We start from the raw sequence: 25,852 nt of genomic DNA, 5'->3' as shown, positions 1-25,852 counted from the left end.
ATTAAGTAACATGTAGGTAAGTGGCTTCACCTTCAGGCAGAGTGGGGTCGTCGTACATGGGTCCCCGGTCTCGAATGATGGAGCGTCGCTGTTTGGGGGATGCAGAAGCTTCTGGGACAGCTGGGGCTGAGCCTGACCCTTCTGAGGTCTCTGCTTTGCCTGCCTCTGCTGGCTCAGCAGAATGGTGGGCCGGTGGCTGCAGGGGCTCATGCTTGCCCTCTTTGTCTTCTTTCTTATCCTTCTTCACTTTTTTAAACTTCAAGGGTTTGTCCTTGAGGCCCTGGAGATCCTGGTCTTCTGATTTTTCTTCCCTGAAGTGTTAAACAAGTATGTTAGTATCATAGAGAACACACTGGTTTGCAGAAAAAGTGAGCAATGGCAGGTTCAGGGGACCCCAGCACAGGCAGGGCCCTGAAAGATGGGGCTGCCCTGCCAGTACTCACCCCGATCTCGATGCCCTTTCCCTTCACAGGTTTCTTTAGGGGCTTTGGGCTGCTGCTAGTAGTGGCCCACTGCCTGTACTGTGCACTCTACCTGCACTGTGGCCGCCTCAAGTCCTGCTGTCCCTAGTCCCACTCCTAGCACACAGAAGAGTGAGCAACTTGCACAGGCGGCATTTGTCTGGGTAGAAATACTGTGTGGCTTCTCAGCACACCGCCTTGGCAGAGGCCACTTTATGAGCTGTGCCTGAGGGCCTCTAGGTTTAATGGCTGACAAGAGGCCCTCAACTGCTGGAGAGGGAGCTGCCCACCCAAAATGGGGGTGGCAATCCTCTTCACGAAGGCCTAGCTTGGGTGTTACTATAGCCTCTGTATTTTGGGTTTTCTCAAATGTGTGCCTGATCAAAAACAGCCGTGGGGCACAGTACAACTTGCTGATGGGAACACAGCCCAGCATTCCCCACTGGGGAAGTGGCGTGCAGCACAGCGCTGTGCAAAGAACACATGGGTTTGGAGCCAGCCAACCTGAACTCAAATCCTGACTCTGCCATTTCCAAACATGGACCTGAGCAAGTGACCTCAATATCCCATGCCTCAATTTCCTCATCTTGACAATGGGTACCAACACCCCAGAGGGAGATAACTCAGAAAGGCACTATATAAATACTGGCCAACTCGGGCAACCAGAAACCACTGCCCAGGGTTCTGGCATGAGAAGAGAAGCGATCCCAGGTCAGGTGAGCCTTTATTACCAGATGCTCCCTTACAACACATGGCCTTGGCTGATGAGAGGAACGAGCAAGGAGAAAGGTGCAGAAGAGCACCCTCCCCATTCCAGGGCAGGTGCCTCCCCATTCTTTCATGCTGAGTAACTCTTTCCCTATTCTTCAGTTCTGTCCGGTAGGGTCCCTTCCTTGTGTACTTCAGAAATGGTCACTGTGAGGTCCTAGACCCTGGGATCAGAGTCTGGGCATGATGCTCTCATGGCTGGGCTAAGAGGGCAAGAACATAACTCGGGCCAGGGGAGGTCTGGAAAGCAGAATCGTGGGCTTGGAATCAGCCACCTGCTAAGTCCCTCAGTTGGCAGTTCATTCTGGAAAAGAGCAAGACTATTCCTGTCCTCTGTGACTAAGACCTAGAGCTGCCCTGTCCCACACGGCTCATGTCAGCACTGGTTCACTGCCTTGTGGCTGGTCTACCCCAAGCAACTTCCCTTCTTGTCCACACTGTAGGAACTTCAATGAAAGCACCATGCTGTGCAGGGGAAATGAGGCTCGAATGACGTGGGTAAGTCAACAAAGGCGGGTTAGCACCAGGACTCACTCGGCGCCATGAGGACACACCTTTCCTGAACAGCTCAGGTCAGGCATGGGGAGACCGGTCGTGGTGAGGGTGTCCCGGCCCACCTTGGGCTCGCCCCTGAGTTCCTCCCTATCCTAGATCTTCCTCCAGCAGTTTAGGGCTCCAAGAATGGGATCCACCAGATTCAGCTCATGGCCCACAGGAGACCTTTTCTTGCTGTAAAGTGCAGGTTCCTTAATATGTTCCAACACAGAGCTTACTTTTCAATTCTCCCAGTCTTAGCTTCTCAATGGGAAATGAGTGAGAAGCTCAGTGTGGCCTGCGGCCCAGTGTCATAGAGAGGAGGAGAGGAAAAGAGGAGTTCGCCAGCAGCAGAATGGCAGACAGACTGGAATCACCACTTCTACATAGCCCACAGAGGCACTGCCGAATGCCAGGGCTGCTCTTTGGAACCTAGACAGTCCCAGACTTAGAGAAACCACCACACCAAAGGAAAAGGTCTGGCTTCTTCAGAACTCTCATTTGTGTTCCCCAAATACTTCAACCACCGGAAAGTCAAGTACAAACCACATGCCCCAGGAATGCCTCTTAGATATAATCAAGTGTGCTGATGCCATCTAAGGCAATCCCTTCTAGAAATTTACCCTGAAGAGACACCTCCGGAAATGCAAAACAACAGATGCATGATGTTATTTGTGAGAGCATTATTTTTACTAGCCCAAGACTGCAGACGACTGAAGATAGCCACCATCGGGGACCCACTGACTGGACGACAACGCCCACACCATGGAGAGCTGTGCAGCCGGAGACGGGGCTAAGCAAGAGAGCCTTGAACTGCTGGGGAGCAATCCTCAGGATCTACCATGAGGTGAAAAATGTGTATAGTAGGCTGCCTTTTACCTGAGGAAGAAGGGGACCTTAGGAAGCATACAGCAGAAGCTAATGGAACTGGTCCCTGGCGCATGGTAGGTGGGAATGAGGTGAGGTACAGGCGCTGGGCGAGACCTCTCTGGGTATGCTGAAGTGTAACTGCAACTTCTCAATCATGTGTAAGTTTACATAACCAAAAATAAAACAAAAACAAAAAGTAACAAAACCCCACTACATTGAAAGTAAACAGAAACAAAGGAATTTAACTGTATATCAAGTTGATAACATACCACAGAGAAAAGATTTATTTCAAATACCTCTGACTGCAGTGCTCAGTACCCCGTGGGTGGGACATATTCCATGGCCAGCAACGGTACCCCAGGGACAGGGAACAAGCCTAGAGTCTGCGGAAGGGCACCAGGCTGGCAGTGGGGAGAAGCGGGGGTAGAAGGCAAGGAAGTGCTTGGAAGCTAGCAGGGAGAGTCGAAGGGCCCCTCGCACTGGACAAGGCTATGACCAGGTGAGCATCCAAAAGAATGAACTAATCAGAACACAAAGAAGAAAAAATCCACGTGGTGACACTGGGAGAAACAAGAAAGACCTAAAGGAAGTGAGGGGGCAAGCCATGTGGCTGTGAAAGGGGGAAGAAGGTTCTGGGCAGTGGAGAGGCCTCAGGCGGAGATGTGGAGGGCTTGGTTGGGTTTTATTGTGAGTGTGACAGGAAGCTATCAGGGAGCTTTGAGCAGGGGATGGAGACAGGGGCTCTCATCTTCAAAGGATCACTCTAGTCACTGTGTGGAGAACAGTTAAGAAGAAAGCAGCAAGGACCCATGAAAAGTCTCTTGGAATGGTCTTGACGTGGCCCAGGATGGGGACAGTGGAAGATTTGGGAGCTGACTAGGAAGTGGAGCGACAGAGTTTGCTGCCAGACTGGTGTGGGGGTGAGGGGCAGGGACAAGTTAAGGACCATGGCCAAAGCCTGGGAAGATGACAGTGAAACTGACTGAGGAGGGGGAAGCCTGGGCCAGGAGCGGCTGGGGGTTACAGCCACATCCACGGTTAGAAGTTCAAGGAGAAGAGAACATACCTCTTCAGCTACTAGCCACAAAGCAGGGAGATTCAGCTGTGCCCAGACTCTGACTAGAGTCTAAATGAACTGTTTGGGTTTTTAAGTTTTTTATTGTGATAAAATGTATGTAACATAAAATTTATCTTTTTAACTATTTCTAAGTGTAAATGAACTTTTTTTTTTTTTTTTTTTGGTGAGGAAGATTCGCCCTGAGCTAACATCCGTGCCAGTCTTCCTCCACTTTGTGTATGTGGGCTGCTCCACAGCATGGCTGATGAGTGGAGTAGGTCCACACCTGGGATCTGAACCTGCAAACCCCGGGCCACCAAAGTGGAGCACGTAGAACTTTAACCACTCAGCCACAGGGCCAGCCCCTAAATGCTTTTAATAGCACTGAAGATGAGGAATAAAAGGGCCTTTAATTCTATCTGTAATATTCTAGTTCTTTTGAATTTAAATTACTTGAAGCAACTAGGACAATATGGTGATTTTCAATTCTGTGCATTGAGGGGCACACAGGTGGGTGTTACTTTATTTTCTGACTGCTCCTCCTCTATTTAAAAACAAATAACAAAAGCCCACAAAGAAGCCTGGAAGCCATTCGGCTTGGCATGAAGTGGAGGTAAAAATGATGTGGAATAGGTAATCCAATTGGCCCAGCTGCCTGCTCAGTCCCAGGGTGACTTGAGGGAGGGAGGCCAGGCTGAGGTGCTAGGCAACTCCCCAAAGTCCCGCCCAGCAGGAGGTTTAAGGGGTTTGTTGAAACACATACTTTTTCAAAGAAACCAAACAGCCCTGTTCGTCTTCCCTCTAATCAGACCATATGCATGTGCATGTGCACACATGGGTGCACACATGCACACACAATCTTGAAATGAGTATGAGGAGAACTGAACACCAAGTTCACAAGTTCAACTCTTCAGCGTTGCAGAGGAAAAGAAAAGGAAATACAACTAGACAAAGGGACTTGTCTGAGGTCATGGTTGAGTCCACGTGTGTTCATCAACTGCCCATGCCCTGAGCCAGACTCTGCTAGGGGCTGAGACGCCAGGGTGGAATTAGCATCACTCTTCGTTCTTCAAGAACTACCAGGTTAGTGGGGGGGACAAAGAGGTAACAAAGGAATAGTGACACCTTCCCCTGTTCCAGGCAGAGGGAAAGCCCAGAGACTGAAACTCCCTGGAGGAGGAAGGCCTGAGCTGAGTTTTTAGGGCTGAAGAGGAGTTCCACAGGCCGGCAAGGAGGGCTCAGGGCAGGCAACACCAGACGGGCAGAGGCAGTGATATCGACAGCCTTGTCCCATCACCCCTGTGACGTTCCTCCCTAGAGGGAGAAGTGACTAATGATGCTTGTCCCGTGTAATCAGCAGCTCTGGGTCAGCCCTTTCTCTCATCTTGGGTTAAGATGGCACTTCTGAGAAGCCTTCCCTGCTCCTGCCTCCCCCCTCCCATGAGCAGGAGCACTCTATGCCCCCCAGTGTACTTCAATGAGACCACCGTGTGGGTCAACCTCCCCAGGCGGTGTGTACCTTCTTTACTGTCGTCTCCCTGCTAAATGCACAGTGCCAGGCACAGGAGCAGCACTTAATAATCATGTGCCAAGTGACAGTCACAACCCAGATGCTATGCTACCTTTGCTTCTTTTGATGGCTGTATCCCTCTGGCCACTAGCTTCAAGGAACAGGGGCTAGCTTAGTGCCCAAAGCAAGCAGGCTCTGAGTAAGTGAATAAATGATGAGTTTGGGTGCTACCAGCAGCCTGCTGGGCACTGGTGGGTTGGGGTGGGCAGGAGATGAGGCTGGGGCAGTCACTGAGGGCCTCGCTGTCATGCACGCCCAGGAGGGCAGACAGTGCCATCTACAGTGATGGGGAGAGAGGGGTCATGGGGGCAGCAGTATGGAGGATAGTTACACTGGATGGACGGGTTCTAGGCTTCCACAGATTGGCTTCCAGCAATAAGGTGGTCAGGTCCACAGATACTCCTCCTGCTGAAACTACTAAAAATGCTGGACTGAGTATCCTCTAGAAGATGCTACAGAAGACAGTGTTTAAAATGTCTTACCTGTACTTACAAGCTGGCAAGAATGTAAGGAATACACAGGCTAAGGAGTAAGGGAAGGAAGGTAGGGTCCTGTTCTGCAGAGGAATCTGGCAGGCCCCCCTCCCCCACCAAGAAGTGATCAAACAGCACTACTGACCGTGGCCAGCCTGCTCAAGTGCGGCCCCATCCTGCAGGAAGGGGTAATGGAGGCCATGAGGAAACAACAAGACGAGTCCAAAGACAGGGGCATTGCACACAACAGGGGCCCTGGGTTCTTCAAAAAAGCCTGCAGCATGAAAGAAAAGGGCTGGGGACTACTCCTGGTTAAAGGAGACCAAAGAGACAGGGCGACTGGCTCCATGGCTCAAAGGTGCCAAGAAGGGGCAGTAATGGGGGTATTTGGAGAAATGTGAATATGGTTCCATGTTAGCTTGACGCTAAACTTCCTGAGTGTCGGAACTGCACTGAATGCTCTTAGGAAAGCCATGCTGAATGAAGTACTTAGGAGTCAGTGTAACAACGGCTGTGACCAGTCCTCGAATGGCAAAACATGCACAGCATCAATGTGGCAGCAGGTTTAAAAAGGGGGAGATGACACTGATCTAACTGGAAGCTGTGCTGGTTGACAGCAGTATTTTGAAGCAGTTTCAAGCAAGCTTTCTAACAATTAAAGAGAGCCTTCACGTTACATGAACATATTAAGAGAAAAAGCTGGAAACCTTGTGGAAGTGCCTTCTTTAAGTGACTCAAAGAACCACAGTGTTGTGCTCTATACGGTGAAGCTATAAGCGTGAATGAAGGTGTCAAGATATTTCCCTGTGTTTAAAAAAAAATCTTTGCTGAAGGCAGCCTTGCCTAGGACCTGACTCTCAATGTCGACAGAACGACTCATCTGTGCATTGTGTGGGAGGAAGCAGCCATCTGGGAGTTATGGTGAAAAAGGGTCAGCTGATGGCACTGTTGGGTGCAAATGCCAATGGAGATTTGAGCATGCCCCAGCGTTCTTTGAACCATAATTGTCACTGCTTTTGTTAGTGAGGTCTGGTTTCCAAATCATATAGGTTTGGCATGGTCTACCCCAGCCCAGTTTTTCTCATAACAATTCCTGGTTTTTTTTCTTCTTCTCCTCCCTGAAGCCCCCCAGTACATCGTTGTATATTCTAGTTGTAGGTCCTCTGGTTGTGCTGTGTGGGGCGCTGCCTCAGCATGGCTTGATGAGCAGTGCCATGTCCGCGCCTAGGATCTGAACCGGCAAAACCCTGGGCCGCCAAAGCGGAGCGCGCAAACTTAACCACTCGGCCACGGGGCCAGCCCCCACAATGCCTATTTTTTATTGTGTGATTTGAGGAAGACAGATTTTTTTTCAAGAATGCACATATCACACTGAAGCAAAAAGACCTTCACAAATCTTAAATATCTATGAAGCATGTGAAAGAAGGCTCTTGAGTAATAAACCATCACCCATTGATTTTGCTGCTAGAAAGCAAACATTAGATCAAATCCTTCCTTTGATCTAGAGAAGGAAAATTAGAGTTGCATGAATCTTGTTTTTAGGCCAAATCGCTGTATCCTGAGGGGTCTGATGGCATGCAGAAAGCAGCCTCAGGAAGCTGTACCTGGCGCTCATTTGACCCAAGGCTCCTGTGTATTACAGGGGTGTAAACAACCAACAGCTGGCAGGTGCAGCTGGCCAGGTAACTGTGGCTGAGGAGGGACCACTCAATCCCCAAGGCTTCCAGATTAAAAAAAAAAAAAGGCTACAAAGCCAGGTGAAAGCAGCAGCTGAAATGTTTTTTTCACTTGAATTGGAATTCAGCCCCCTCCAGAGTGAGCTCCAGGGAACGTTCCAGAGCCCCAGCAAGATCCTGACCTGACCCAACTTCAGTCATGTTTGCACCAGGCCAATTTCAGGAGATGTTATTTCTCAGCACCTTTCATTTCCAGTCATCCATCCCATGAAGCTGCATAAGGAGCCCAAGTACCACAATGAGGCCACGAATCGGAAGGGCAGGGTGGCAGCCACTTCCCAGGTGAAAGGTCAGGGATCAGAGGAGAGAAATGGCCTCCTTGCAGTGGCTGCTTCCATCCTGAAGTGTCATTCACTTGGAGCTTCCAATTCTTTCTACCTCCAGTATGCGCTGCAGAATCTCAGGATCAAGGAGGCTTCTCTGTAAGAATCAATAAAGGCAGCAGCACTTTGAGATGTCAGCTTCAGCCCCTTTAAAGATCTGAGAGAAATCAAAATGGTACCAGAAGACAGTCTCAGTGGTGTCTGGGGAGCAAAAGAGGGGATGGGGTTCAGCTCGAAGGCTACCGTGGTAGAACCTGAAGTTCAGCAGCCCTGCATGGAATTCAGTATATTTTTAAATACCCCAGTTTTTAGAAGATGCAAGAAACTGTCTATGTTTTGAAAAGGTAAATAAAACAGTTCTTGCCACCCAAAGGTAGATCCCTCTCCAAATAAAGGCAACCAATGCCATACAGTAAGTCTCATCTTTACAGCATGAGTCCACTACACATGGGGAAAAGAAAAGCAGGTTTAAACAAAAATTGCCACTGTGGACAACAGTTAGGTAGTTCCTCAAAAGGTTAAACATGGAGTTCCCATAGGACTCAGCAATTCCACTCCTAGGTATAGACCCAAGAGAACTGAACACAGGAACTCAAACAGATACTTGTACACTAATGTTCACAGCAGTATGATTTACAGTAGCCAAAAGGTAGAAGCGACACAAATGTCCATGGATGGACAGAGAAACAAAATGCAGTCTATCCATACAATGGGATGTTATTCAGCCTTAAAAAAGACAGAAATTCTGACACATGCTACAACATGGATGAACCCTGGGGAAATGCTAAGTGAAATAAACCAGTCACAGAAGGACAAATACTGTATGATTCCATTTATATGAAATGTCCAGAATAGGCAAATCCACAGAAAGTAGTTTAGTCATTGCCAGGGGCTAGGGGTAATGGGTAACAGGGATTAACTCCCAATGGATACAGAGTTGTTTTTTAAGGGATGATGAAAATGTTCCAGAACATTTTCATCATATCCCCTAGATAGAGGGGATGGCTGCACAACACTGTGAATGTACTAAATGCCACTTGATTGTACACTTTAAATGAGTGAATTTCATGGTATGGAATTATATCTCAATTTTTTATTACACCCCACTAAAACGGCAGCTGACTTCACCAATTACCCTTAATTGTACGTAAAGGTAGGTCTTAGGATGCCCATGCAGTGCTCAGAACCCACAGCTGTCTCCAAGCAAGCCTGTCTGGCTGCAGGCATAGGGCCCAGGCAAGCAGCTCTGTTGTCCATGCAAGAGAAAGAGGCCAGCGTAGGGACCTAGGGTGACACATGTTAGACTGGACCAAGCTGACCAGAATGCCATCTCTGAGGCCTAAGACATGGTAATCATGACAGAAAGGAATTTATTTCAAGAAGTTTAATGACTAGGCATTTAGCCAAGTCGAAGGCTGTTGGCTAAATATTCTGAGGGTATTTGATCAATCTTTTTTCTATGTACATAACATAAAATTTACCATTAGCAGCACTTAGCACATTCGCAATGTTGTGCAACCATCGCCACTATCTAGTTCCAGAACATTTCATCACCCCTGGAGGAAGCCCCATACCCATTAAGCAGTCTCTCCCCCAGATCCCCACCCCCCAGCCCCTGGCAGCCACTCATCTCTTTTCTGTTTCCACGGATTTGCGTCTTCTGGACCTTTCATAGGAATGGAATCATGCCATCTACGGCCTTTTGTGTCTGGCTCCTTTCTCTCAGCATAATGTTTCCAAGGTCCATCCATGGTGTAGCATGTGGCAGAACTTCACCCCTTTTTATGGCGGAATAACCTTCCATCGGATGGATACACCACACTTCGTTTATCCAGTCACATGCTGATGGACAGCTGGGCTGTTTCCACCTTTTAACTGCTATGAACACTTGTGTACAAGTTTCTGCATGGATGTATATGTTCAATTCTCTTGGGTCTATACCGAGGAGTGGAATTGCTGGGTCATATGAGAACTCCATGTTTAACCTTTCAAGGACCTGCCAGACTGTTTTTCCATGGGGCTTCCTTTGGGGGTGACGAAAATGTTCCGGAACTAGATAGGAGTAAAGTGGGGCAGCAGAAACTGCTTCCACTCTGGGATGCTTAGCAGGAAGGAGCAAGCTTTAAACAGAAGTCATCACAGCAAGAACACTGGGAGTGGTGTGGAGGTGTTTCATTTCACCTATGCACTCATTCAGTAGCTAACATTCCTTGAGCACCTTCGAGGTGCTGCACCCGAGCTGTGCAAGGGCAGGGGCGCCACAGGAACAAGACGCACTTTCTACCTGCAGCCATCTCTCCTCTTTCTCTGGGGTGGACAGTGTTCTAAGGCAGACGATCAACAATGAAATCAGCAATGTTGATGAGTGCTGCAGAAGGGGAGAGACTGGGAGCTGGGGAGACTCACTGAGGAGCTGGGGAAGAGCTCCAGAATACAGATGCGATGGTGACACTGTGTCCCGAGGATGTGGAGCCGCTGTGGGTGGGGGAAGGATAGAGCCCAAGGCAGTAAAGTTGGTAAAGTTGTGGACCACAACTGCAACCCAAGCAGGGTGGCTTCACCATCAACTGTCTCCATGAAGGCAACTGCAGAGGGAGCTGATCAAATGAGGTAAGAAAGGGAGAAAATCAAGAACTCAATCCTTATTAATGATGTTTGCATGATTTCATCTCTTCCCCTGGAAAGACTGTATTGTTAGGATTCACTCTCCATTCTCCAGGCTCCACATTTAGCAACTTCCCTTCCATCATGTTCCCTGGTGCCTTTGTTCCTACATCCTGCAAGGGTGCTCACGGTGATCTTCCACACTTGCCAGGGCAAAGCTGGCCACCAGTGCCCCAAGACAAATATCTAGTCTTCAAGGTCCCAACAGCCAGTCTCCATAAGCACTGACATCATGTCTGCCCTTTTGGTCCCCAGTAATACATTCCCACAGCTGCTTCTTCCCCCAGTTTTCTGTTAATACTTTTTTCTTCTTACTTTTGTATACTTTATGTAAATAAGTTTTGCAGACTTTTACCGAAGTGTTGGCTGCTTTTACTGAAGAACAAAATATTTGCCAAAATAAATTTAACACAGAGGCAACATATTTGGGGGGAAAAAGGGGCAGAAAGGAGATGTCTAGTAACAGAAGAGAGAACTCTGCATAAGGGCCAGCTCATTTTGTCTAAATCTCTTGTCACTAATGTGAAGTGAATGCCTATCTCTAGTGCAGGTCACCCCACATCTGCATGCCTGATGAACTTCTGTTTCCCGATGATGACATCTGAGCCCACTGAAATGACCAACAAAATAGAAAAAAGGGGAAATCTCTCTACCAGTGCTAGCAAACAAGAAGGGTGCCACCAATGGCTGAGAGAGACTGCTGTAGCATGGGGTGCGGTTGGGGTCACTGCTTGCATGGTTCTGCCACACTCAAACATGTGAGCAAAGGAGGGATGTACCAGGTAGGTCTGGGGATAGGATTCCCCAACAGAGCCCTAGGAAATCTTCAAGGTCAGGACAACAGGACCTGGAAGCCAGGCTGGCTGAGGTGCAGTTTGCTGGTGGCAAATGGCAAGGCCTGGAAGCCCACTAGTGTCCTACATGGAAAGGCCAGTGATAGGCTGAGGGGTTTCCCTGGGCACTGCTGAGCAGGGAAGGGGCAGAGAAGGGCTACGGCCTCTAGTGCCCCTGTACTGCTGGAAGCCCCAGAAAGAGGTACACAGATATAGAGGGAGACCCTACTTGTTTCAGCGACCTCACAGCAGCACCCTGGGCCCCCACTTTATCCCCACCGTGGTTTCCGATGAGAGGGGTTCAAAGCCACCGGGAAGCTGCAGGGACTAAATCTCTATCCTATAAATAACTCTGGGTACTGGCTAAAAACTAATTAACATGCCCGGTGACAAGACAAATATCACCAAATTGGTCACTTCCCTGTGTACAAACACCAACTGGGTAGAAAATACAATGAGAAGATTGAATGACATCCTTCCAGTCAAGATCCCCAAGGAATTCCCTCTGGAGCTTGACATTTACCCAGAATAAGCATCTGTGAACAACCAGAGAAAGTATGCGCGGGGGGGGGGGGGGGGGGGGGGGTGCGCGTGTGTGCGCGCACGCACGTATCTGTGTCTGTGTGTGAGTTGCCACACAACAGAATCAATTCCACACGGATTAGAGAATTAGGTTCAAATAGCAGGTTATAACTTCCCACAGAATTGCTTTCTCCCAATCACTAATAAAATGAGAAACAAACAAAGGAGGGGAGGAGTGTGAAGGGACGAATTCATCAAACAAAGGAAAGGGACATAAAATCCAACGCAGGATGTTTCAAAACCTGGCAGCCAGCCGTGGAGAGGATTCCAGAGGACAAAGCAGCAGCAGGACTGAGCTCTTGCCCCTGCCCCACCCCTAGAAGCCATGCTAGGGAGCTGACAACACCCTGAGACCTCTCAGCCAATAAGATGGAAGGAAACAACTGGGTGGGAGTCTGTAACTTTTTTCCTTTAGGCCCAGGAACTACAGAAGCTCCTGCTGGGAGGCTTGGAGGTGCAGGAGAAACAGCTAAAGCGCCCACCCAGTGAGCCAAGCCGTCTCTGTGGGAGGCAACCACTCTTGGGTACACACGGACTCAGGGAACCACCTGGAGCCTGAGGTACCCCATTCCTGCATCCCTAGGGAATGGTGTACACATCCCTCAAGCAGCTAGAGTGAGCCTTGGTATAAGACATTTAACGTAGTTCTTAGAACAGAGAGAAGAATCTAGATATTGCTGAAGACTGCCTGGCTGCAGCTCTCCCAGTGTGCAACTTCTCTCTGACCAAAGGAAAACAAGCTCACGATAGCCCAGAGGGGAAAGCAGTGAGAAGATGCCAAGAGAATGGGAAGAGAATGCCAAGAATTTCCCCGCCATACCAAAGCAAATAGAATGACTGGACGGAGCCATCCAAGCCTGAGCCAAGATGACAAGAAAAGACTTGGTAACTCTGCAAATGTATTATGGCCAAAAGAAAAAAAAGACAGGGAGAGAGATGGCTCAGGAAAGGCAAAGTCTCTCACCAAGAAAACGCTGCAAAGAAGAGAAAGAAACTCCTCACAACTTTATAAGAACAGGTTCTCAATAAGAGTTCAAAGATGAGATGATAAAACGGTAACATGAAAGGTCAAATTCTCAACCTAGAGAAACAAACTGCCCACCCAAACACATCATTATGGAACTAATAAATACATTCAGAAACAGAATATACATAGCTGAAAATAAAATTAGACATACAGTGAAGGCAGATAAAAAGACAAAAGCTAAAGCAATTAGAGCAAAGCTAATAGCATTGGAAAAGAGACAAAGACAATCCAACATAACGATAATTTGTGTCCCCTGTAGTAGGGAACCCAAAAAATGGAACAGAAGATGCCATCAAAGATATAAGAGAACTGACCTAAAACGAAGATGAGCTGCATCTGCAGCTCGAAAGAACACACTGTGTTCCAGGAAAGTGTGATAAAGGAAGCTCAACAGTGAGATAGACTCTGCTCAACTTCAAGGACAGGGAGAAGAACTCCTCAGGCACCTTGAGAGACAAAGCAAACAACTTCCGGGGGGGAACCTCAGAAGCTCAGGCATATGGAACATCTACAAAGCTGTGACGCAGCTCTGTGCAGCAGCGAGGAGCACAGGCTCGGGAGCCAGCCCGCGTGACCTCAGATCCTGACATGGTCGTTATGGGTGTACGGGTGCATGTATGTGTGCACATGCACAGAACAGAGGTCAGAGAGATGGGAAGGGGCCCAATCCCAGGGGAAGGGCTCTCTGAGGTGAGTCTGATCCCAGATCTGAAGGAAGTGAGGGGTGAGGGAGCAGGTCATGTAAAGAGGGGCCCAGGCATAAGGAGCAGCAAGAGCCAAGGCCCTGACCCCAGGAATAATCTGTCATGTTCCAGGAAAAGTAAGAGTGATGGGCTGGAACCAAGTTAGCAAGGCAGAGAAAATGAGCTCAAAATGAGGCAGGCCCAGCTATGTAATTTGCAGAGCCCAGCGCAAAACGAAAATGTAGGGCCTCCTGTTCAGAAATGGAGAATTTTGAGATGGCCACAGTACAGCATTAAACCAAGCACGATTCTTCTAAGCGCTGGGCATCATATAGGTTGCATGCCCAAGAAGCCAGCCCTGCTTCCAAGCAAGAGAGTTTGGGTTTTATTCTGAGAGGGATGAGAGGCCCCTGGCAGGTTTTTCTCAGAGGGATAACATGATCAGATGAACAGTTTTAAAAAGTTCACTCTAGGGGCTGGCCTGGAGATGTAGAGTGGGAAGGGGGTGAGATGGCAGGGAGACACAAGGTGCTGCAGGGCAGGCTCACAGTTCGGGGTGCTAAATGTTTATTAGGGATTGACACCTGTGAAAGGAGGGGGGAGGAAGCGGACCTGAGCAGAGGAAGAAGCCAAAGTGCAAGCAGGCCCAACAAAGCTCTGGCCCACCTCACCCAGGCACCTGGGCACTGCCCAGGAAACAGCATGACCTTGGTGAGGAGGCTCTTGCAGCTGAAGGCCGCCTGCTGACCATCCTCCCCATCAGGGATCTGCACAGTGCCCTCCATGCCTGCCACACAGGGCCATTGCAGAGTCCAGGCAGGCAATGTGGTGGCTGGTCGAGGTGCCATCAGTGGAGGGCATGTGTGTGCTGGAGGGAGGGGGAGTGCGGGAGATCAAGAGTTCTGACTTCCATATTTTATGTTTTCGGTCTTGAGGCATTTCACCTTCTTAAAGGGCAGTTGGACATATGAGTCTGGAGTTCGGGGGAGAGGTCTGGGCTAGAGACAGACATCTCAGAGGCCTCATCACATAGGTCTGAAGAGCCAGTGAGTGACTGAGTGAGGGCACTTCAGACGGGAGTGTGGACAACCCCTCCCCCACAATATCTGGAGTTGTGATGAGGAAAGAGTCAGCAAAGGAGACAGAGAAAGAGGAGTGAGGCAGTAAAAGGAAGATTGGGTGTATCTGTCCAGATTACTGGTGGCAAGCAACAGAGATCAATTCTAGATGATTTACACAGACATGGACTTTATTAAAAGGCTACTGGCAAATGGAAGGTGGTGATATTTGCATGATGATATGAACATACTTAATATCATAGAATTGTACACTTAAAAATGGCACAAATAGGGGCCGGCCCGGTGGTGCAGCAGTTAAGTGCACACGTTCCACTTCGGCTGCCTGGGGTTCGCCAGTTTGGATCCTGGGTGCGGACATGGCACTGCGTGGCAAGCCATGCTGTGGCAGGCGTCCCACATATAAAGTAGAGGAAGATGTTAGCTCAGGGCCAGTCTTCCTCAGCAAAAAGACGAGGACTGGCAGCAGATGTTAGCTCAGGGCTAATCTTCCTCAAAAAAAAAAAAAGATACAGTCAATTTTAGGTGTATTTTACCACAATAATAAAAATTGGAAAGAAAAAGGCTCTTAGGTGGCCAGAGATCCCCAGAGGGCTGGAGAAATGGGTTTGAGTTTAGTTGGGCAGCAACAAAATATTCCAAATTCTGCTGCCAGGCTGGTACAGGGCAGCCGGCACTGCCTCTGCCACCCTGCAGGGGGCACCGCGGCCACTGTGGTCCAGGAGCTGGTCCTTCCTGCAGCCCTGACACTGAACGAGGGCTCCTCCTACTGGCCTTGACCCACTCGGCAGGTGGGTATAACTGATGGGCACATGCCCTTACCGTCCTGCAGGACTCAGGCCTTCTGTAGAGGGTCAGACACTAAGTAATTTCTACTTTGCCGGCCACAGTCTCTGTCACAACCACTCAACTTGCCAGTGTGGTGGGAGAGCAGTCACAGACAATGCATAAAGGAAGGGGTGGGACTGGGTTGCAATAAAACTTTATTTACAAAAACAGGCAGTAGGCCCGATTCGGCCTTGGGATGTAGTTTGCTGACTGCCTCCCCAACTGAAAGGGAAGCTAGGAAAAGCAGCATCTGGCATTTTCAGTGACTATAGTCAGAGGTCACCTGGCCTCCCATCAAACTCAGAAGGTGGGCTGAGAGTTCCCCAAACACAGAAGGGGGCTCAGATGTGAGGTTAGGTGGTCAAAGAAAATAAAACTGACTAAGCCAGTGACACTGCACCAGGAAAAGGTGGGGTCCCTGAAGAGACACAAGGAAGGGGTTTCCAGGAAGGAACAATCATGTCAAGAAGGGGACTCGCCACTGGCCATGGCAACATGGACATCCACTGGGGGCTGACAGGACTGTTCCGTGGAGTGCACTGAGCAAAGAGTGGGAAGTGAGGAGCGGGGATGGTGAGTAGCCAAGTCTTGACAAGCCTGGCAAAAGTGGGAACAGAGAAGTGGGTGGGAGCTGAGAAGGGAGTGCTCAGTGAAGACGGGAAATTCTAAAACATGTTTGTATGGCGATGGGCATGATTCATGAGAGGACAGAAGACTGAGAGTCCTGGGGAGCGTGGAACCCACAAGCTAGGAGCACAGGAAGTCTTTGTCACCAGTGGAGTTGTCTGTCAGAGCACCGGGGGTGGAGTAGTTTCCAGTGATGACAAAGTCCAGGCTGTGACTGTGGCAGTGGGTGGTTGAGGTCACTGGAGCAGAGGTGGTCAAGAAGACAGGCAGCCAGGCACTAGGAGGACCATCTACGTGCACACTTAAATCACCTGTGAGACAGAAGGGACTGGAACAGAAAGACAAAGACTGGGCCTGGCAGCAAATCCTCAGTGGAGGGGGGACTGTCTGGGGTAGTGAGCAAGCCCATGACAGGGAGTGTGTGGGCTTAGAAAGCTGAGTGGCATGAGCATCACAACGTGGTTTTTATGAGAGCATGGATCTCGAACGCAGAAGACACAGCTCCTCCCCCTGCTTGGGGTACATGAGCTGTGACAGTCAACAGACTGCTCTCTTGGTATGAGGTACTGCCGGGGAGCTGGGAGCACGAGAGGAGGGATCTAACCCGGATGGGGTCTGGGGTCTTATGGAGGGCTCTCTGCAGGAAGAGATACCTGAGCTGAATCTTCAAAAATAAGCAGGAGGAAGAAATGCGGCAGGGGAACCACGGACAAAGGCTAGGATTGTGAAAGCAGTCCTGTACGGCCGAGGGGCACAGGAAGGAGAAAAGGAGTGGCAACAGAAGGGGCCAGAAAGAGGCAGGGGTCATGTTAGCGGCTTCGACACCATTTGAAGACAGAGGTACCAGTCTCAGGGTTTAAGCAGGGGAGTGAGATTTGACACTAGGGACTGTATGTAAGATAGAAACGTGTAGGAGAACTGCTGAGTTATTGTAGGAGTCCTAGAGAGAGGAGGGCTTGAACCAGGGCGGTGGCAGAAGGAATGAAGAGAGAGGTGGGAGAAATGAAGGAACAATGGGCAGGGCTGACTTGCTTGCTTCCTGATGTGGGCAGTGAAGGGCAGGGTGGGCGACTCTCGGGTTCCAAGCTTGCGTGACTGGTGGTGCTGTCGACTGATAGAGACCAGAGGACATTGCGTTTGGCTGGTCTTCTGATCTATCCTCCTTATTTTAGGGGAGGCAGGGGGTGGTAGGCAGCAGTGGGTTAAGGACAATGGGAGGGAGAAGAAAGGGAAAAACCCCTCAAATGGTAATATCTGACTAATGGTCACATACACCCCATGAGCCCTTTTTTTTTTTTTTAACATGAAGCAAAACAAGTTTTATTTCTTTCATATTTCTTTTTAACGCTCTCTGTCGCCACCTAATGGGATGTCAGCTGAAACCCAAAGACTCACCCGTGGACAGACAGGAGGCTCCTGAGACAGCAGCCACCCAGGCAGGGGGGATAGGACACCGCCTGGGTGAAGGACCTGCCCGGCTAACTTCAGATGTCTGACAATACCTCTAGGGTCCACGGGACAACCTTCTGGAAGATCAGAGGTTCCTGCAGCTAACAGAGACATTCATTCATTAATAATACCTCGTAAGATCATTTTCTGCAGATGTGCTTCGAGCTTGACTTCTCTGTACTCCCAGGATCAACTATCAAATTGAGGCATGCTGAGGGAACCACTGTGTAGACATCCATGAAACTGTTATTTGGTGGGACAAAAATTCTGGGGCACCTGAGCCTAGTGAGCTCAGTTTTTGGTTCTAGTGTTTAATGTACCACATCTAGGTTTAGGTGGACTTACTTTATAAATTTGGGAATGCAAAAAAATCTCCTAGTGAAAAGTCTTAGCTCTGGGGGCAAAACAAGGAGCTACACCCCTTGCTTCCAACTGCCTTCCTTCCACAGTTCTGACACGCCTACAAATATCATTCACTGAACAAGAAGTGTAGCAAGCCACACCAGAGGCGACAAGGGGAGGCTGTGGTGGGCGAGTGGAGGCAGTCACTGCCCTCAGTGGCTTCAGCCTAGAGGGGGCACATGCGGCAAGAGGTAACTTCATAGTCATCTGGGACTGCTTGGAAAGAAGTCTACTGGAGCCTCAATGCAGGATACAGAGCCTAGTGCAGAGGAAGGGACAAAGACGGAAGGGCCAAAGAGCATGACCTTATTTAACTCCCCTTTTTGCCAGTGAAGAGACACAAGAAGGAAATCAACAATTTCACATGCCAAAGAGAAGCCACTAAGATAAACGCTTGAGTATGGTAAGTTCTCACCTGCAGAGTGTGGGTAAGCACAAGCCTACCTCGCAGGCTGGTACGGATTCCATGAGTGGATCCTGATCAGGCAGGCAGGCAGACAGCAGTCTGTCCAGAACCACTGCACATGAGTGGGGGGTGGGCAGAGGAAGGACCCAGTAGAGATGCGACCCCAGGGGCTGATCAACAGGAAGGTAGAGATGGTGAATATAAACTACTCTTTTGGAAAGCCAGGCACAGAGAAGATGTGGGGTGACCAGAGGCAAGGGGTAGGGAGCTGACAGAAGGCCAAGAGAAGATACACTAAATTTGTGATGGAATGTAAGGCAGCTTTAAAAGGACCTTTACTGTTTTTTAACACACAGGTGTCTTAGTCTCGACACCTGTGCTTGGCTGCCACAGTGAAATACCACAGACTGGGTGGGTTAAACAACAGAAATTTATTTCTCACAGTTCTGGAGGCAGGAAGTCCAAGATCAAGGTGCCAGCAGATTCGGTGTTTGGTGACAGCTCTCTTCCTGGCTTGCAGATGGCTGCCTTCTCACTGCGTACTTATACAGCACATGGTGGGGAGAGTGTGAGCTCTCTGATGTCTCTTTTTAAACGGACACTAATCCCATCAGGCTCCACCTTCATGACCTCATCTAACCCTAATTACCTCCCAAAGGTTCCATCTCCAGATATAGTCACACTGGGGGTTAGAGCTTCAATATATGAATCTTGGGGGGACACAAATACTTTAGTCCATAAGAATGGGGATGTTTGTATTGTATTGTTAAATGGAAAATGAAAAGGCAGGGTATGGCACCATGCATACTGTGTGATACCAATTAAAACTCAATCCAGGAGATAGTGGCACAAAAATGTGAATGTATTTAATGCCACTGAACTGTACACTTAAAAATGGTTAGGATGGTCAATTTTACGTTATGCGTATCTTACCACAATTTTAAAAAAAAGACTCAATCCAAGAGAAGGCAAGAGAGGAGAAAAAATACAACAGACAATGTGAAAAAAATAGAATGCACAAAATAAAATGGTATAAACAAATCTAAATGCATCAGTAATTAAATAGACGTTAATGGTCAAAACAGACAGAATGGATCTTTTAAAAATCTAGCCATTTGTCATTTTCAAGAGCTATACATCTAACCCACAAAGACAGAGAAGGGAGGAACGTGAAAAGCAGTAGCAGTGACCAGAAACACAGGCGGCGCAGTGCTATTGCTTTCAGGTGAAGTCAAAGTCAAGGCAAAAGCACTATTATAAAGAGGGTCACTTCATAATGCCAAAGAGTTCAATTCACTGGGAAGATAAAAACCACTTCTAAAACTGAAAACCTGGCCTCCAAATAAATAATAAAGCCAAAATTAACCAAGCCCATGGAGAAACCGTGACACACGTTTCCTAGCAGTAGGTAAACCAAGTAGACAAAACGACAGTAGCAAGAGAGGATCCACACTTTCATAACCCAGTGGACAAAACTGAGGTGATAAGCTTATGCAGGCTCTGCACCCCCAGCTGGTGGGTGCATGCTGTGTTCAGGCGGTCACGCGCTTCCAACAAGCCACAAGAGCTGCTGTCACACAGATCATGTCCTCTGACCACAGTGCAGTTTAGCTAGAACTTGACTTTTTTTTTTGAGGAAGATTAGCCCTGAGCTAACATCTGTGCTCATCTTCCTCTACTTTATATGTGGGACGCCTACCACAGCATGGCTTGCCAAGCGGAGCCATGTCTGCACCTGGGATCTGAACTGGCAAACCCCAGGCCGCCGAAGCGGAACGTGCAAACTTAACTGCTGTGCCACCGGGCTGGCCCCTAGAATTTGATTTCTTAGAACAGTAACTAGGAAAAAAACCCATAAAGCCACATGCTTGGAAATTCAAAAACACACTTCTAAATAATTTTGGGCCAAAGAAAGAATCACAAATAAAATTAGAAAACCTTTTGAGCTGACTTAAAAGTGGTAACACTATACATCGAAACTCGCTGGATGGATGCAGCTGAAATAGTTTGAGAGTCAGCTGTAAATGCTCACACCGTATTTGAAAAGAAGGCTGGAAATCAATGAGCTAAGTCTACAATTTAAGAATTGAGACAAAGAAAACCAGAGAATGCACCCCAAGAAAGCAGAAGATATAATAAAGATAAAAGCAGAACTCAATGAACCAGAAAGCAGACATGCAGTAATACAGGACAATAATACTCACAAGTTCACTCTTTGAAACACGAATAAAACCAACAAAATTCCACCAAGACAAGGAAAAAAAGGGAGAACGTACAAGTGAACAATACCAGAATGAAAAAGGAGACATAAATACAGATGTTACAGAGATTTATAAAAAGATGCGCACAACTTCATGCTAGTAAATTTGGTAATGTAGACAAAATGGACAAAAATATACCTTAGCCACACTGACCCGAGCAGGTGCAGGGAAAATAAAAATAGGTTTTGAAGTGTGTGTACGTGCACAAAACACCTCAAAGGACACATACAGGACCCCGGAAGCAGATGTTCCCTGTAGAGGGGCCTGGGTGGCAGCAGGGACACTCAGAGACCAAGCGTCATTCTAGAATTTGCACTTCCTGAGTTGTGAATTGTGTGCATGCGTCATCTGCTCAACAGTGGATCCAAATACACCCGGAGACAAGGAAAGGCCTCACCTGGCTGCGTGTGCAGACTGGCCCAGGAGGTGGGGAGCAAGCTGTGCAGCAGGAGCAGATCCCAATATCAGCTGGCACTAGGTCTTGTCTTTCTTTCTTTTTGTACTTCTAATCTTTACAATTTTGGTAGGTGAAAATGGCATCTTCTTTGTTCTCATTCGTGTCTCTTTCATTATCACCGAGGCAGAACTCTTTTCCTATCTTCATTGGCCACCTGTATCTCTTCTTTTATGAATTTCCTGTTCATATTCTTTGTTCATTAGTGGTGACTAGTGGTAAGTTAGCAATAAGAACTGTTGCTTTCAAATCTAGACTGAAAAGGAAATTTAAAGATCTGCCCAAGTGCACTCACAATAAGTGACTGTTGAATGCCCAAACTAATTGTTCCCACTACCCAGTTGGAGGCATTAAGCCTAGGGTCATTCATTGGATGGTGATCTGCAGCTGAACTATTTTCCCCAATCCAAACACTTCAGACTCACCCAAATCCCATGAAACTGCACCCAAGCATGCATGCATTCATTCATTCGTTCACTGAACAGCCTGTTTGTCAAGCACTGTGCTTTGATGGAGGTCAGGGTCTGCTGAGAGCCTCACTCACAGTGGGCACCAGCAGCACTTCCCACCCTTCCTCACCCCTTTCCAGAAGGGCCCTTTGAGCTGCTATCAGTACTCCTAAGTTAATCGCCCATTACCCAAATGATACAGAGTCAATCAAAAAGCTCAACCAGGACATTTTCCCAATACTTTCACAATCATTGCTTTACATACAATCTCACTGAATGCTCAGCAACCCACCATAGCAGTGTTTAACCCCAAAGGCAACACTGAGGCTCAAGGAGGGAAAAGTGACTTGACAGCTAGTAGGTGAATGAGCTGGGATTTAATCCTAAGGCGACATGGCTCAAAAAACCTATGCTCATCCACTATATTCAAGATAAAATTGTGAAAGCATGTTTTTACCTTGCCCAGACCCCATGAATTGCATCAAGGTCCTGGGTTGTAAGTAAGAGAAACCAACTCTAGCTAACTTCAATCACAAAGGAGTTCTTTGGCAGATCTGGAAATGGAGAGAAGAATAGAGAACTAAGCCCAGAAAAGCAGCTGCACAACTGAAAACATAGCCAGGATTGTACTAAAGAACTGTCTGGTTGGGACACCCACCCTTAGGTACCACTGCCACCTCCTCATTGGACATTAGCCATTACTGCCGGATTCCTGACACATGTGCCACTCACCATGACCTCTCACTGTCCCTCAATAATCAAAGTTCCTGAGGGCTGAATGGCTTTTGCCAAGCCTAGGACACACTGCCATCCCCTAGCTTCCAGGGAGCAAGGGGAGGCGATATTTGTCCTCAGTGGCAGGTGCTGCCAGCTGCCCCCCAACACTCAGGTTCTCCATCTGCCTTCCTAACAGGACCCTGTGCTTGGCTAAGGAAAGATATTTCCCAGTTTTCCAGCAGAGCTGGGATGACATTCTGGCCAAAGAGACGCTACCAGAGTGCGCTGTTCATTCCATTCTTCGTGCCTACTCTTGCCTTGTGGACTGTGAGCAGAGCACACCTCCTTGCCCACTGGCTCTGTGCTTGCTCACGCATCTGGCATCCACTGACGGGACTGAGGAGGAAGAGACTTCAAGAGGCTTCTGTGTCTCTGCTCACTCCTCTTGGGCTCCTGACATGCACCTAAGAAGAGACTGTCCTTAAGCAGCTGCTTTTCTTCCCTCGGTCCTGGAATGACAGGCTTGAGAACAGATCTGAATCTCATCTTGCAGTTGATCCAGACCCGTGAATAAGAAATAAATGATTGCTGTTGTAGCCACTGTTTGTTCCTCAGTAAAAAATGATGCATGTGGGGATGGAAATTATTGAATGGAACTGGAGGGTGAGGCAGCAAGTGCCTGTCTGCCCTTCCCCCACACCCTCCTTCCTAACTGGAGAAGAGGGTGCAATAACTAGAGCTGCAACTGCCTTCTTGTGACCACAGGCAACCTTAAGGATAGAAGTCACCTGCTCAGGGTGATGGAGGAAAAAGATTGAGGGACCCTGGATCCCGGATACTTACAAAGCCACTGCACTGGCCATGGACAGCCTGCCCCGGCCATGGACAGTCTGCCTCCAGACTTCAGGGCGCACAAGAGAAGAGGACAGCACAACCCTCCAAGCCTGTCTCTTTAGGCCTTCTTAAGTAGAAGCTAGGGCTCACCTGCCTCCTATCCAAGATCCACATAATGGGAAATTCTTTTAACACAGAAAAGGTATTAAGGTGCTTGGAGGCCAAAAAAATAAATAAGTAAACCACACAACAAAATGTTCAGGATAAACTGTATGTGAAGTTTATTCACTACATGGCTTTCTCACGAAGTTATCACAATCACTATAACTTAAGCTATTGAAAAATGACACAATAAATTCTGAGATTCTTCCTATTTCTGTTGGCTAAAAATGCAACCTTTGAATTGTTTATAAGTGAATTCAAGAGACAAAGGTAAACCCAGATAATTCAGAATGTACTAAAGACAACACATATGCCTTCTATGTGGTAAGCTCCCAGCATTATTTATTCAAAGAAAACTTGCCTCATTGCAAAAATATAAAAAACTTTAAAAATAAAACAATTAATGATACAACACACCACTTCCTACAACACCAGCTTCCTTTCTTTTCCTTCAAATTAGTGAGTATCATAACGTGATCGGAACAAAAACAAAACTTTATTCAAATTGCTGAAACTCAGGAAGTTCAATTAGCCAGAGAATTCTGCTTTCCCAAACTACAGCCCCTGAGAAGGGAAAAGAGTGGTTCCTACCTGCTGAGTGAGCCTGGGGTCTGGGCAGTGGGTAGACACACGTGGGCCCAGAGGCCACGTGGTGAGCCAGAAACCCTGTCCCTTATTGCTCCCGGGAGACCCAGGTGCTGTACTATGCAGGGGAAGGCCCTGAGGAGCTGCAACAGGGTCTCTGCTCTAGAAGCTCATAACCCACCAGAGAAAAAGTAACATGCCAGAAAACCACTGTCTTTTTCTGGCTTCAGGGGCTGCACCATATATCTGTAGGGGTCACTAACGGCCTAAGTGGAGAGTAGTGAGGCCCCTCAGACCCAGGAGCTGGGGTGGACAGTGTCAGCCTCCTCTCAGGAATCAGTTCCTGAGGTTCCGTCCAGTCTGGAGAAAAACCACAAAGGCTATTCTCATGGGTACTTTAAGTAGCACATCTGTTGGCAAAACACAAATGTTGTTACACAAATATGAAGCCACAGATTACAAAGGGACCTGACAGCCTTTAAAATCCATTTCTCCTACTTTGCACAGCTGCACTGGGAAATCGTGCTGCTAAATTACACACTCATAAAGGATGTATGTTCAAAAAGTGGGGGAACTGTGTGGGTGCTATGTAGATTTTCATCAACTTATTCCATACTTTTGGATAACCGTAAATCCCCAAAAAGTAACTCTAACTCCACATATCTGCCCTTTATATGTACCTTCTGACTCTAGACTGCAGATTTGATTAACCCATAAACAATACTGCTCCTCTTGGCCACACAGAAGCTAATGAGTCAACAGCAGAGGAGGCTGCATTCTGTTCTGCCTCTCTGAGCATAAGACAAAATTTTAGGGAAAGGTCCCACTGCAGACTTCATCCATCCATCCATTCCATAAGTATGCATGACTCCAGCACTGGAGATACAGCAGGGAAGAGGTGAAAAAAATCTCAGCCCTCATGGGGCTTAGATTTCTAGTGGATGGGAGAGGGAAAGGGGGCAGAGGGAGGGATGGAGATAAAGAGAACTCAAATAAAATCAATGAATAAAACGGGGTATAGCAGATGATAAGTGCTAGGAAGGCAGGGGGAAGTGGTGGGGTGGAGGCAGGTGTCAATTTTCAGGGAGGGCCACATTGGGAAGGTGCTGCTAGAGCAGATGGGAGGGTAGGGGCCAAGGCCCCGAGGCAGGGGTGTACCTGGAGGATCCAGGGAGGAACACAGAGGCCAGGGAGGTCACAGTGACTGAGTGACGGGACAGTAGCAGGAGAAGCCTCGTAGGCCACTGTGAGGACTCTGGGTTGACTCTGAGTGAGAGGGGAGCCCACTGGAGGGTCCTGAACAGAAGAGTGCTATGCTCTGGCCCACACATTACAGGCCTAAACACAGACACAGGGAGCAAGGGCAAAGGCAGGCAGCAGGTGGTGAGGCTGGGAACTAGGACCAGGATGGGATCAGTGGAGATGGGAAGAACTTGCCAGAGAGCATGAACAGGGTTTGTGGACAAACAGGACATAGTGTAAGAGAAAGTATCGTGGGTAACTAGCATCAGGTTTGTGGCCTGAGGAGCAGGAAGATGGAGTTGCTGTTTACTGGGAAGGGGAAGAGCAGGGAAAGAGAGGGTGTGGCGGGTCAGGAGCTCAGTTTTGAACACGTACAGTTGGAGAAGCCTGTTAGAAACCAAGCAGAGATGTCAAGTTGGCACTGGGAGCACAGGTCTGGAGTTCAGGGGACCCGGTCATCCGGAGACATAAATTTGGTAGCCAGTGGCTTGCAGATGGCATAGAGAGGCATGAGGCTGAGTAAGATCACACTGGGAGTGAGGGTGGGGAAGAGAAGTCTGAGCCCGAGGCCCTCCAACACCACATGGGGCACAGAGGGAGACCCAGCACACACTCACCAGGGACCTTTCGAGGACTCGTGGATGCCAGGTACCATTCTAGGTGCCTGAGCTACCTCCGTGAATACAGCAGACAACCCTGCCATGTGGAGTTCTGCTCCAGCAGGGATGACAGACAGTTAGGACAAGCACGGTCAGTCACCTATTGTGCTAGAAAGGGAT

At 48.3% G+C, this 25,852-nt stretch overlaps 1 protein-coding gene across 1 annotated transcript in view; it reads right to left on the bottom strand.

The window, feature by feature from the left end:
* Positions 1 to 25,852, bottom strand: part of MECP2 (methyl-CpG binding protein 2) — a 73,952-nt gene that overhangs the window by 11,869 nt on the left and 36,231 nt on the right. The window contains exon 2 of the mRNA XM_046673693.1: positions 31 to 311. Within this exon, the coding sequence (XP_046529649.1) occupies positions 31 to 311 (281 nt within the window). The remainder of the gene's footprint in view (positions 1 to 30; positions 312 to 25,852) is intronic.

The sequence above is a fragment of the Equus quagga genome, chromosome 10 (assembly GCF_021613505.1).
Source record: "Equus quagga isolate Etosha38 chromosome 10, UCLA_HA_Equagga_1.0, whole genome shotgun sequence".
NCBI lineage: Eukaryota > Metazoa > Chordata > Mammalia > Perissodactyla > Equidae > Equus > Equus quagga.
The sequence above is the reverse complement of the archived record's forward strand: the minus strand, read 5'-3'. Positions and strand labels throughout refer to the sequence as shown.